Genomic DNA, 14,636 nt, shown 5'->3' with positions numbered 1-14,636 from the left:
TCTAAGTCCTGCTTGAGATGCTGAAATCACTATTTAATTATCAAAGTCTTATTCACTGGGGGACTCAGAAATAGGCATGGAAATCAATTTCAGAAAAGCACTCAGCAGAAACTGGAAAATGTTTTCAGTGAGTTGGAAAATCAGACTGACCAATTAACCCCCAGGCTTGGGTTGTGAAGCCTAGAAATTCACACTAAGGTTTTTTGTTTGTTTTTTTGTTTTTTAAACCTATTAATTCTCTTTTAATCTGTCACTTATAGTATAGAATCCCAAGAATACTGAATGCCATTAGAAATTAAATTTACAAGTTTTTGTGGTTGGTTTTAAAGGGGTTTCACATTTCTAGGAATCTTTTTTTCCTCTTTTGGCACATGGAAGGAGATTTCACCGTAGGAATGGATCATACACTTCTCTCCAAAAGGTCCAAAAGAGCATCTCCCTGCCTGCACTGGCTCTTTCTAGAGTGCTTTACCTTTCCTAGCGGAGGAAGGCAGTGAGCCTCCTTTTTGGTTGACCTCAATCGTATCATGACTTCCAATTTGATTAGCCATGGGAGTAGAACCAGTGACACCCCAGAATCTTGGAGAGAAGTTGTGCCAGACCACCCCACATTCTCTTGGCCCACCTTTCTCTAGCCATTGCTGCACCAAGTTCCTGCCCAGGCCGCCTGCTGCCTGGCTTACTTTCTGCCAGGGCGCTGCTCACCCTGCGTCTGGGATGGGGACTGCTGCAGAGTCCCAGCCCTCAGGCACGCACATCCTGAAAGTCCCAAGTCCTGGGAGTTAAAGCCCACAGAATAACTTTGGCTGATAAAGAATGGAGGCGGGTGGATAGTTTTGAGGTGCAGCATCTTTCAGACGGTCCCTGCAGGATCAAGCCCAGTTGACCACGATAGCGACCAACAAGGAAGCGTGTCCTGGCAATAGCTTTCCTACCTTCCCTGTCACTGTCCTAGACCCCCACTCCTATTCCTGATGTCACTTCAAAACTGTGCTACCTGCATGCAAGCCCTTGACTCCAGCTCTGCTCTGAGAGAGCGATCAGGGAACCCAGGCTGGTTTTCAAATTAAACTGGTTTATATACACCCGGGAAGTCAATATTCCATAAAATGGATCTCCAACTCAAATGACAACTATTTCTTGATTCTTCCATTAGAGAAGGAATACAGTGATTGTGGAACAAGCCCTAAAAGAGGAACGGGTTTCAGTTTAGCCATTAATTACTTATGTGACCCAAGCTACACTCTTTAACGTTTTGGAGCTCAGTACCTGATCTACAAAATAAAGGGGATGAATTGGATTACATCACTTCTAACATCCCTTCTAGTTCTGCCATTGTACCTCTGTGAAATAAATGCATCCAGGTGACAGTCTATAGTGGCTGCTGTTCCCCTCATTAACCCTAGGGATTGTTTTGTCTAAAAATATGGCAATGCTTTAATGCAACTTCAGACAGCAAGTGAATCAGCCTCCTGAAGGTCTAGATTAGGGAATGAGCAGCTATTCGGAACCTCAGAAGACAATAATGCTGGCAGAAAGAGAACAAGCCGGCGACTCTTTGGGAGTCAGCGAATGCAGGGGCTGCAGCGTTAAGATAAGAGCAGAGTAATGAGAAAAGGAGTTGCAACCAACTTCCTCGGCTGCGTCCCGGCGGTCACTCAGTGATCTGACACGTCCCTAACAGGCCTTGATAAATGGACTCCAACAGTGAGGTTTTATTCCCCCTTAGAAGTTACTTGGAAACTTGGCTTGGGAAAATGTTTCTGCTTTGAGGAAAATAACACAAAATCCTGCAAGTGTTAGAGACAGGCAATAAAAACATTAAAGGGTCATAGGCCTCCATAAATCCCAAGTCAAGGAGCATCATTTCAGAAAACCATAGAAGATCAAGACAGTGAAGTCAATCACGAGGGTCAAAAAACAAACAAAATAAATGGGGTATAGAGCAATGAGGTTGTAGATGTCACCATTTTTAAGACATACAAGGCATTTACGAGATGTAAGATGTTTATAAGACAGATAACATCGGTATTGTTATCTCTATTTTACATATGAAGAAAAGAGGCTCAGAGAAGTGATTAATTTGTCTGATGATGCACAGCCAGGTAGTGGCAGAACTGCGATTTTTGTTTTGAAAGTATATGTTAAAATTAATTAAACTTTATATTTATCAAGGTAATCCATGCGTGTAGTTAACACATCAAACAATCCTAAAAAACATATAATGAAACAAAACAATGTTTTCCATATTGCTGTCTGTTTGTCCTTTGACTGCATTCCCCACTGTTTTAATTTTATTTATTTTGGCTATCTTATTTTAATAAAACAAGAGCTGTTTCATCTGTGGTTGCTTATATTATTTTTTAAAGCATCCTGTTCTTGTTTCATGGATGCCATATCTTAGCTGTTTAAGGATATTAATAATTATTTTCAGGTTTTGTTTTCTTTCTGTGTTTTCTCTGAATTTTATTTTTTCCTATTTGCTTTGGCTTCTGTATTTCAGATGGGAGGCGTTCACAAAGTGTTCTGTGATCCTTGGTATCTGTATGTAACGGTTAGGCATTAAAAGGCTGAGTGGGAGTTGTATGTATGTGTTTTCCACAGTACCCCCCCCCCAACTCCAGCCCATTGCATGGGACATAGATATACTAAAAATTGTTCCTTGTTTATCTGAAATTCAAATTTAACCAGGATTCTTGTATTTCTATTTGCTAAATCTGACAACTCTGGGTTTATGGCTTATGAACTCCTGGCTTCTGGGTGACTGAGCTATGGGTTTTCAATCCAGAGACTCATTCCATTTTATTTTATCTCCTGTTCTGGCTCTGTTTCTCATTTCTACCATGTATTTTCCTCAGTCCAGAGTCTGCTCCTTCATCTCTCCAGGGAATAAACCTCTGGCTGTCTCCAGGGATAGAGGAAAAGAAGCTGACTGACTACTTTGGGGGAGAACTGTGGGCTTATCTTAAGCTTTGAGAGTCACATCCCCTTTTCATGGCACTTATTTGTCTCTGGGCTCCTAACAAGGTCTTACAGGGCAAACTACCTTGTTTCTCAGAGCTGTTTTCCTCGGTAGGTCCTACTTTTCACTTCTACTCTGCTAGGTCAGTTACCATTTGTTGGTCAGTCTTCCATTTTCCACTAATGTATTGACATCTCTTATCAGTTGTTGTGTGCCCTCTCTCTTTCTTCTTGCAGATTTATGCTTTATTCTTCTTTAAATTTATTTGGTGTCTTTTCAGTGGAGTTTCAGGAGGGAGAGGATACGGACATTTGGGCTCAGTCTACCAGGTTTTAACCAGAATGCCAGAATGTGATTTAAATCCAGACCAGTATACCTCCAAAGCCTTTACTTTTTCCACAATACCATGCACTAACTCATTCAGCAGAATCCAACAATAAATACCTTTGGCATAGATTGTTAGTTTTCTACTCCAATGTCCCTCATTCCTTTATTAATGATAGAGCCCCTACTTTTCCACAGGGCATACGGTCGCCCAGAGTAAAGACTTTCTTTCCCAAGCTTCCTTCATCCTTGGTTTGGCCAAATGACTAAATTCCAACCAACGAAATGTAAGTGGAAGAGTTATGTGGAGATTCCAGAAAACTCTCCTAAAAGATAGCTTGCATCTCCTTTTGGGCACTTTCTACCTTGTCCCTTCTTTCTTTCTGCTAGCTGAAATGTGGATATTCTGGTTGGAGCTTACACAGCTATCTTGGACTAAGGTTGAAACCATGAGCTGAAGGTGGCAGTCAGAAAGGTAAAAAGAGCACGAGTCCCTGATGACTTCATGCAGCTACTCTACCAGCTCCAGACTGAGGATCTCCAGATTTCTTCTCAGTGACAGAGACATAAGCCACTATTATTTTGGGCTTGTGCCCTTTACAACTGAATCTAAATCTAACTGATACAATAAGAAAGGGCAGTATGATTACAAAGGGAGTGAAATGGGCTTCCTAGAAAAGGTGATGGAGGAAATGGACCTTAAAGGAAAGTTCAGCCAATGAGGAAGTGCAGGGACAGGATTTCATGCAGAAACATTATGATTTGGGCATACGGACATTTTTGAGATGTTTTCAAAGGGTAATATGTAGGTCAGTCTGGTTGGAGTAGACAAATCATATAGGAGAGAAGTGGAAGATAAGGAGGAAAAAAGGTTAAGGGCTGTTTATAGAGGGCCTTGAACTTGAACCAAGTTTCCAGGTTGCTTTGAAAGCAATGAAATGACTGAAGATTTTTGAGATGGAAGTTGGAGATACATGATAAGAATGTAATGGTTAGACAATGATTCCAGAGTCTTCTACGTACCTATATATGGAGATGAAGCTAAGAGAATAAATCTGAGTTGAGAGAGAATATGGGTTCAAGAACTCATATGTAGGAACAAGGAGAAAAGAAACCTACAAATAACCCAGAATAGGAGGGAGAAAAGCAGCTGGATATTGGGGAAGAGAAGAGGGTAGAAATTGACAATGAGAAGACTGTAAACCTTTAGAGGTCTCAAAGAAGCTATACAATATCAAAAATAGGTAAAAGACACTGAATTTGAGGACAAGGAAGTTTCTGGTGTCCTGTGAAAGAACAATTTTTGTCGAATGTGAAGGTGCACATTTGTCCTCAAACTGTAAATAGGTGTTGGGAAAATTAAGGTACTAATGTGTTCCATTTATTTTGGAAGGCAGGCAGTAAAAGAAAGGTAAATTAAAAAGCAGTTAAAGATCTCCATCAGATCAAGTCAGAGAATTTTTTAAGGGGGAAATTATTTGGTCTTTAAGAGGAAAGTATGCATATCAGTGAAGGAAGAGACTTCCAAGGCTGCCCAAAGAGGTGGCTTCTGGTGGAGCAGGCATCAGAGGAAAAAAGATGGATGGGATTTCTAGAGCAGATGTAGGCTTGAACTTTGGGAAAAGGAGGACAGCTCTTCTGAGAAAGAGAGAGAGAGAAGAGGCAAGAAATGAAGACTTGGATTTCAAGTCAACCTTTCAGCAATAAACCTTTCATTAGCATCATCAGTACCATTATGGATCTCACCAGAAATAATAATCCAAAATAGCGATCTTAGCCAGTGTCTAAAATAAAAATGACCATCACCTAGTTTCAGAGTCAAAAGTTTCAAACAAAGCTCATTAAACAGAAGAAAGCTACAAATCTCATGATGGTAGCCCTGATTTTCTGGTCTTGCAGACCCCACCTTAATGAAGTTCATTTAGATAAGGGAAAAACAACAACAAAAAGTTTAGCTCATTTACACATTGATACCAGTGGTAGAATAACAGGCGACCCCCAATATAGACTTGAAAATTAATTACAGGATGAAATTTTAGATATCCATTTGTCAAATAGATGAAATGCCAATACCTACTCAAAGTACAGTGTGAGGTCTGTTGCTAATATTGACTGCTTCAAAAGCTGCATAAGGTCACTATATTCCTTGGAGGACAAATTAGCAAAGATGTTGTGACCCTGTAATGAGAAAGTAAAAAGTCACAAAAGACAACATTAAATCTAAGTTTGTCAAATACATGTGTCTCCTATATTTAAAAAAATGTATAGGAACATGATAAAACCATTTGCAAAAATACAAACAGACTCTCTGGAAAACATAGCAAAGCCAGAAAGCACAATCATTTTTGAGAATGACCACCAAGGGGCACTTTATTATCTTTTATTAGATTTTATTAGTTTTAAATAGAAGACTCTGAAAATGTTGAAACTTTTGTTACTATGGATACGTTTGTGCCAAGAGCTCCATTTGGCTGCCATTTCCTGTTGAATTACTGAGTGTAGAAATTGACAAAACATTTGAAAATCTTTCTGAGCCTAAAATGAATACTAGTTTCACTAATAAAGACTTACGTTGGTATTTTGGAAGCACTTGCTATGGCAACAGATGACTTCAAGGAAGAGAAAGAAACCTTAGACCATGGTTTTCAACTGAGAGTGATTTTGGCAACAGGGACTTCTGGCAATAGAGCCATTTTTTATTGTCACTGTGGTTGGGTGTGCTATTGGCATCTGGGGGGTAGAGGCCTGGGATGCTGCTAAATCTCTTCCAATGCGTAGGATAGCCCCCCACAACAAAGTTTTACAGGCCCAGTGTGTCAACGCTGCCGAGTTTGAGAAACCTTACGTTAAATTGGGAAGATACATCCTAATGAAGCATGTGGTAGATTAAATTCAGTACATAATTACTGAGAAGCTAGAGTGTGTAAGATAGTGTTCTTGGAATAGTTCTTGGGACTGTTACATTACTTTTACCTAGGAAAACTTGCACCTGTTCTCCATAACTTTGGAAAGGACGCTTCTTTTCATCAAAATTTGTTGTAGCTACATAAGACAGTTCTGCGATACTTTTAGTAAAGTGAAACAATTCTGTAAAGTGACCAACAATTCACTTTATTTGCTTTGAAAGCCAGGGACTTTTCATTAAACATTTTCTTAGCATGGGCTATGAACTCATAAACATGTGGCCCAAGAAACAGGGGGGTTTTAAAGCTGGTGTTGAGAGCCAGAAGATGGTATAGAAGGAAGGGGCAGATGACGGCCTGAGAATAAACTGTTCTCCACTAAGAGGTAAATTAATTCTTTCAAGGAACCAGAATATCAATTAGTGAATTGCTTCTTACCAGCCACCAGATGATAATCTCCTTCCCTGAGTTAATTTATCTCATTGGGTGAACCCTCCACTCCTTTAAGACTAGAGTATATTGGTTCCACATGGGACCAGGTCCAATTATTAATAATAATTTTCAAATGAACTCTTACAGACCCTTAATTCAGCCATTAGGAAGAAGACAAGTAACTAGAGGGAGACCACACCATAATTCTGCCCAGGTTTCTTCGCCTGAGCCTTGCCCCACAGATCAATCTTAGGCTGGTGCTCTGGGGCCTAGGAGAAAGTGGTTGGAAGCTATGGAAAAGTCATCAACTGGACCCAGACACACATCTAGCATCTCCCAGTGAAAGAAAATAGCTTTACTTGTAAGTTACAGTCAAAACTATGCGGTGTGAAGGAGAAAGCTGGTCTGAATTTGAGGATCTTGATCATTTTGTGAGAGAGTGCGTTTTAACAATTTTAAAGGACATATAGTAACTGACACAATTTACAGCTAACAGAGTGATAAAACTAGCCAGATAGGCTTTGTTAAAACAAAACAGTTAATTTGCAGTCAATGTATTGTATATAAACAAATTGGCCTTCTCCAGTGCCTCAAGGGTTTGGTCCCTGAAACAGATTTGAGTCCCTGAAATACTGCTTCTCCTGTCATTTACATTTATGGAGGAGTGGTATTGATGAAAAGAAAACCAAATGTGGAGGGAGAAAAGGTCTGGACCAATTTGCCTCAGGCCTCTACCTCATTTGAAAGAGGGGGGCATGTTTGCCTTCCTGATGGGCAGGACAAGGGTGTGTATGGGAAAATAGCCAGACCACGAACCAAACAACAGTTGCTTGGGGTGAATTTCCATGATTATTATTCTGTGTTCTTCACAGAGAATCCCAGAGTTAAGGCCAGCCAGTGCGTTTTCTTTGTATGAACACGAATTCTGAGATAGTGAGGTATGTTTTTCCCAGGAAACAAACAAATGACCTTCTAAGAAAACCCTAACATCCTGTTTATAATTCCTGTTATTACAAAGGTGGGAGTTTCGGGGGTCAGCGGAGTAAACTCATCATATTGCTCGTACAGAAAAGACAGTCTGCACCCAAGCTCCAAGCTCCTCCTAACCCTCCCTCTCTCTTCCATAGCACTCAGCTCAGACATGGCTTCTATCGGAAAATTCCAGAGCCACAGATGCTGGGACGCTGGCTTCTGTCAGAGTTACTGAGAGCCTAACCCTTGATGTTTCATTCCCAATTGAAAATACATCTCCCTCAGTGGGTTTGTCCTTCCCCAGTTACATTCAGGTTCCGGAGTGCTGACTCTCCTTTATGAGGTCGAAGAAGGCTTTTGTGATAGTGCAAAAGACATGCTTTCTCAAGATAGGCTGGAGGAAAAAAACCCTCCATATTTAATGATGCTATTCCAGCGAAGCAGGGCCTGAATGATGATAATAATAATAATTAATGGCACAGCTAGAGAACTGACAAATAATGGGGAACAGATGATCCCTTCTTGGCCTCAAAAAAAAAGAAAAGTCGGTATGCCTGCAGAAAATTAAACAGATCCTTTCCTGGCAATTTAAAACTCAGATGCCTCAGCCAGAGTCAGCTAGTGGTTCTTCTTTTTCTCTGTGGAGAGCTAAAAGTACACAAGTCCAACAATTTCCAACTCCTGCACTGCGACATGAAGCAAAATAAGGCATATGGCTTTAGCCCTGGGTCTCAAGTTTAGCTGTAATTCTCACTTTCAGACTGCTCCCACCAGCAATTTTGGGTTCCTTTTATCTTTTATAGCTTTCTCAATTGTGCTAATAAAGTGTAATTTTCTCACCCTGTTTCTACTTCTACCATCTTGTAAAATGACTTGGAGTTTCACAAAATGGGAATGTGGAACCACTCGTTACTTGGGTCAAGTCACTCAGCTAGTGGGTTTCTGTACTCCTTAAAGAAGAGAAGACCATGTCCTGGTGAAGAGCTGTGAGTGATCTCCTCTGCAAAGTGAATCTGAAAAGTCTCTTTACCAATCATGAAACCCAAATGAAGCAGCTCAGGAGAACTGAAGATGGTTCTTGGTCAAGCATCAGAAAGGATTTTAAAGAGTCACCAAGAAAAGCAGTAGTTTGGCCTAAAAAAACTGGTCTCTACCTGTGGCACTACAGAGAAAGCGGTGGCAAGCATCGCTGTATGGGTTTTCTGTCAAGGGGAGACGCAGAGGGTTAGGTCTGTACCTCACTCTGAAGGATCATCACAGCGTGGTTAAAATGGTGATGCTCCAGGGTAGCGGACGTTCCGTAGAGTTGGGCCAGGGCAGAGCCGCTCCTGAAAGAGGACAGAAGGATGAGCGACCAGAGCCCTCCACCTGCCAACAATTCTCCCACACCAGTTCTTTGGATCAGACTGCTTTTCCGGCTTTGGCAAAGGAACATGAGCATATACATTCTCAGGAAACTGGGTACTTCACTCATCCATGAAGTAAACTTTTCGAAAACCTATGTGTTAGGCTAGATCCTGTGGATGATGTGACAATAAATGAGACAGAGGCCATTTTGCTAAGAAATTAACAGGCTAGTAAGAAAGATGAGATGTGGTCATAAGGGAAAATAATGCACATAACACAAATACCATAGAAAGCGTTCCAGGTCCAATCGAAGTGCTTTGGATGATCCGAGGACAAAAGAGAGAATTTGTAACTCAGGAGATCGGGGTGCACTTTATGAACTAAACCGTATGTAGCTTTTGAGTGTCCACAACAAGGAATGGTTCTCTACACCATGTATTTGACTTTCCAGGGGAAAAGCCCGTGGGAATATTAAGCAGAGTCCATTTAACCACTTTACAGGTAAGGCTGACAGGTTTCTACCATGATTTCCCAGCTCAGGGTCCCACTATATCTCAGGGTAGAACTCTGGTAAGGTCCCTGGATTTGAAGTCAGACCCTAGCTCTTGGAAATAGCTTTGGACAGTTACTTGGGTGCTTTAAGGCTCAGGGATTTTTTTGTCTCTAAAATTATGAAAATGCTATCTACCTCCTGTTATTTATGAAAATGTAATAAAATATTCGGAAGTGCTTATCATAATACATGACATGTAGTAGATGGCAGTCTGTTAAATCAATTAAAACCCATATCAATTTCCATTTTAAATACTCGAAAAAGTTATTTTGAATTATCTATAAATTCTGCTTATGTAGAACAACTTAATTCTCAACAATATCAGTTCAGCGAAGTGTTCATTGAACAAGTTCAAATGTGTTCATTTCCAGCTCTTGTGGATTAGGATTTAGAGCAATTTAAGAGTGAAGAGAAATCCAGAGAATACTATAGTTTAAAGGGCAGTCATGGGACTCTGGCTAAGGGCACATTCAAGTCCCTGTGTTCTTTCCTGCTCATTCCAGGGAGTTTGGACGTTAAAAGGGGAATTTGGCCTTTACCTGGAAACGCCAGACCGACAGTTCAGAGTCTGCCCTGCTAACGAGAGGAGCCAGAAACCACACACATGTGCAATGTGAAGGATTTTGGTCATAAGCTGCCCTCCATCTTCACTATGAAGCAGCCCAAAATCACAGCCAGATGAGGGGCCCAGGGACCCATAATCCTTGGAGAGAATCAGAGCTGACCCCATGTTGGGGAACCACAGGGTTTGGTTCCATAGGGATAATTATGAATAGAGTTGCTAAGGGGGGGGGTCCTACATTTTAATCAGGTATGTGTTATTTCTTTAAAAAATTTTTTTTCCTTATGTTTTTTATTTATTATTGAGACAGAGATAAACAGAGCATGAGTAGTGGAGGGGCAGAGAGAGAGACACACACACAGAATCTGAAACTGGCTCCAAGCTCTGAGCTGTTAGCACAGAGCCTGATACAGGGCTGGAACCCATGAACTGTGAGATCATGACCTGAGCCGATGTCGGCCACTTAACCAACTGAGCCACCCAGGTGCCCCTATTTCTATAAATCTTACCTTAATCTGTACCATTTAATAATTGAAAAATTGTTAGGCTAATCTTAGTAACCAGTTAATATTTAATTTTAGTTAACTATTTTCTAAGTTCCTTTTTATGAAAATACATTTTTCTAAAATTTTTTAATGGTTTTTATTTATTTTTGAGAGACAGAGAGAGAGCACTAGCAGGGGAGGGTCAGAGACAGAGGGAGGTACAGAATCTGAAGCAGGCTCTAGGCTCTGAGCTAGCTGTCAGCACAGAGCCCGATGCAGGGCTCAAACCCATGAACAGTGAGATCATGACCTGAGCCGAAGCCAGATGCTTAACCGACTGAGCCACCCAGGCGCCCTGGAAATACATTTTTCAAAATGCACACTGTGTGCTTTTGTTTTGGTTTTTGAAATTCCAGGATGTTTTATGTGCATATCATAGCCAATTGCCTGGCATGGAATAGGTGCTTAAAAAAATGTTAGCTGCTTGGTGGAGAGCCTGCGTGGCTCAGTCAGTTAAGCATCTGACTTGGGCTAAGGTCATGATCGTTAGTGAGTTCAAGTCTGGCAGCAGGCTCTCTCCTTTCAGTGCAGAGCCACTTTGGGATCCTCTCTCCCCCTCCCACTTCCTGCCCCTCCCCCACTCTTCCTCTCTCAAAAATAAATAGTAAAAATTAAAAAAAATTAGGTGCTTGGCTAATAAACTTAAAGTAGTATGGCTAGAGATTATACTTCAGACTTGAAGGTTGACAGTAATAAGTATGTTAACGTATTTTGTGATAATGTCATGCAAATGAACCTTAATACCAGCTCCCATTTTAACTGTTTTTGGTAAGTATTTCCATCATATAAGAGCTTTGGGGTACACACACTGTAGTTATAAAAATATTACATTATTATAATATATTACATAATTATAAAAATATTACAAATCATGGAGACATATGTATATATCTCCAAATTGTGGATATCTGTATTATATATCCAAATTCCATGAGCACAGGAATATGTATACATGTGATTGTTTATGATGCCCATTGTTGATTAGGTCATCCCGACATTCTGAAGACTTTCATTCGTGGACAGGTGACACACAAGGAAAGACTTATGAAAAAGAAAAGTCAAAGTGAAAATTCTTTCTGTACAGGCATTCAGCACTTTGCACAGGCACTAAAAACAAATGTGCAAAAACGTGCATAAGTTCTCCAGATATGCATATTCTTTGGAAAAGAGACATAATGGAAGTGTATGGCTGTGGCTTATGGGAAAGTTTTAAAAGGAAAACTATGAAAGGTAATTAGGAAATTGAGAATTGCTGGGAGGTAGTGAGGAATGGGATTAGGCTGTCACGGCAGATTAATGTGCCCCAGGATTTCACTTCTGGGACCTGGCCGAAAGCGACAAGATGGGTTTTCATTCCCAATAAATGAGTATAAGAGATTATGCTAGAAATGAATAGAAGAAGTCTCCTAGGAGAATATACTACAAAGCTGTTTGGTACTGATATTTAATCATCGGGGGCAGCTGTAATGGCGAGGGGGATGAGTGGGAAACGCTGTCCCTGGAGAAAACAGGAGAGAGGGGTTCACAGAGCAATTGCCAAGCGTGGTGGCATGGTGGCCCTCACTACCTATTGATCATTCACTGCACGTGCTCCAATACTTAAAAATTAAGAATAAAATATGAAAATGCAAAGGTTCACTCATCAGAAAGGCTAAGAGAATAAATCATATTGTGCTACAACTAAAGTCACAACTTTTTATTATAGAGGCATTTTGCATTTTATATAGTAATTTGTCTCTTGCTAAATGTCTCTTGTTTCTTTATAGCCTTACATATGAATAAAAGGTACTGTACGCTTTGCCACATAATAATTGGTGCATTTAAATCTATTTCCAAATCACTTGAAAGGTTGGAATTTTACTGTGAATACTTTTAGGGAAGGGGCTGTTTGTTATACTTCTTTATTTCTCCCACAATGCCTAGCATAGAGCCTTGCACAAAAAAAGCAGTCAATAATTGTAGAATAACAAAGGAAATAAGGATTAGACTTTTCTAAGGCTTTTCTAAACAATGGCACACTTACTGAAAAAGTGTTATTCTAATCAATAAAAAGGTAATCCCTTCACCATGATTTAAAAAGGTCTCTTTCATTTTAGAACATTTTAACAGAGGGTGGGTGGTGGTGACATTTGGTATCCTAAGTTCAAAATTGACTCTCTTAGGTAGAAGCAGGGCTGATAGACCTCCTGTGAGCTGGTAAATTGTGTACAAGATTAATCATCTTGAGGAAACACGTCAGACTGTCTTGGAACAGTAGATTTGATCATTTAGTATAAGGATGCAAAAAACCCCCAAAAAAACCTCAAAAAGCCCTCAAAGCCTCCCAAACTTTGAATTCTAATATCAGCCATCAGCAACTTAACTCTTACCTCATATGTTGAAAGTTGTTTAATCTTATACCAGTCACTTGAGACTTGAGAACTGTGGTGTTTAAATGGGGTGTCTGTCCAATCACATAGGGCCCCCAAATGTGTAGAATATGGTGGAAGCCAATGGCACTGATGGTGAGCAGTGGGCAGGACAGCAGAGGGAGAGGTTATCTGCTAGGAGGCTGTGGGTGGGGGCTGTTTTTAAAAGGGAAAGATGAGGAGGTATGGTAATGTATGTGTGCCTCGTTGTAAGTAGCCTATTGGTCAGTTAGGATATTTTGAGGTGGGTAAGTCCCCGGATGGGCCGGTTTGCATTCAGCCAGGAGGTCACCATGGGCACTTTCTACATTCCACTGCTCAAGTCTGTTTGCCTAAAAGTGGCCTCTACAGGGACCCCTCAGTTTCCATTTTTGTAAAATTAAGGTGTTGAAAAGTATGACTACCAAGGTCTAGTTCAGTTCTAGGATTTTTTATGGCTCTGTGTCTTGATTTGCTGGGAGTCAAAATATATTGTAGTTTTCCAGAGCTCACATAATATGGCAAGTCAGCCTAAAAAATGGAACCTTAGAGGCCCCAAGTAAATAATACAAAGTCATGAAAGAGAGCATGATGTGGTGGATAAGCAATGACTTTTGAAATCAGATAGCCCGGGTCCAAACACTATTGTGCCACATTCTGGATGTTTGAATTTGGGCAAGTTACTTCCTTGCCTGAGGCTTAGGCCCTCCCTGTTAAATGGAGACCAAGATGTCTGTCCTACAGGTATGGTGGTGAGCACTGGAGGTAGGAAACAAGCACTTGGTAGTTCTCATTGTCTTGGGCACTGTCATTTGCAAAGAACAGAAATCAATTAGAAGCAGCTTCACTGAAGAGGTTGATTAAATGATAAAAAGGAACTCTTAGGGAGCCCAGTTACCACAAGTGTGGCTGGGTCTCCTGGAAATGGAGTGGACATGGAAAGCCAAGGATCAAGTCTGCTTTATCTCTCTGTCTCTAGGGTTGTATAATCTCTTTTTTCTGTTTCTTTCTGAATATTTACTTTCTTCTTCTCTTCTCTCTGCAGATTCACTTTCTTGTTTCTCTTATCTACCTCCTGTCATCATGGCTTTCCCAAAAAGGCAGCCTACAGCTCCCACATCTCTGCAGATCCACAGCTTGGATCTCAACAGATAAGTGAGTCAATATCATGGTAATCCAACTCTAAATTCGTGGCAGATGAAATTTGATTAGCTGGATTTTCATTTGGTGTGTATTCTTGGTCCAAAGACCTGAGAGGTCAACTAGCAGAAATACACAGTGATACACAGGCTGTTTCTGGAAGGGGACGTTGGTATCTGAGCACAAGTATTGTGCACTTGACTCTTAAAAGAGCCCACAGGTGCTCAGTCTGGCTTTATGAATGTAATTCTAACACATTTATCTCTTGTTTATACATAAGTGACAGAATGGTAGGGGGCTGGAGACGGGTGCTAAAGGAAGGTACACTGACTATGATGGTACCTTAGAGATAAAACCCAGGGGGTGATGCTTTTGGAGGAATTTGGGGAAAGATGGAGAAGAAGGGCATTCCAAGACAGGGAAGCAGCATATCAGGGAGCAGAGGCAGGTGAACTAACATGACCCCATTGAGCACACCAAAAGCCCCTGTATCTGGGACACTGATGCAC

General features: G+C 40.7%; 1 protein-coding gene and 1 long non-coding RNA gene across 4 annotated transcripts in view; one reads left to right on the top strand and one right to left on the bottom strand.

The window, feature by feature from the left end:
* The window catches only part of PDE11A (phosphodiesterase 11A), a 350,510-nt gene that overhangs the window by 58,366 nt on the left and 277,508 nt on the right, over positions 1-14,636 (bottom strand). Inside the window, exons 14-15 of the mRNA XM_029934333.1 lie at positions 8,831-8,921; positions 5,364-5,464 (exon numbers count right to left, since the gene is read on the bottom strand). Coding sequence (XP_029790193.1) covers positions 5,364-5,464; positions 8,831-8,921 — 192 coding nt within the window. The remainder of the gene's footprint in view (positions 1-5,363; positions 5,465-8,830; positions 8,922-14,636) is intronic.
* Positions 6,910-14,636, top strand: part of LOC115287677 — a 17,103-nt gene continuing 9,376 nt past the window's right edge. The window contains exons 1-2 of one of the 3 annotated variants that reach the window (XR_003906595.1): positions 6,910-6,982; positions 14,033-14,142. This is a non-coding gene — a long non-coding RNA (uncharacterized LOC115287677). Of the gene's footprint in view, positions 6,983-8,093; positions 9,442-11,754; positions 11,831-14,032; positions 14,143-14,636 lie in introns of those variants that run through there. The other 2 variants (XR_003906594.1, XR_003906596.1) reach the window with 2 other exon arrangements.

The sequence above is a fragment of the Suricata suricatta genome, chromosome 3 (genome assembly GCF_006229205.1).
Source record: "Suricata suricatta isolate VVHF042 chromosome 3, meerkat_22Aug2017_6uvM2_HiC, whole genome shotgun sequence".
Classification (NCBI taxonomy): domain Eukaryota; kingdom Metazoa; phylum Chordata; class Mammalia; order Carnivora; family Herpestidae; genus Suricata; species Suricata suricatta.
The sequence above is the reverse complement of the archived record's forward strand: the minus strand, read 5'-3'. Positions and strand labels throughout refer to the sequence as shown.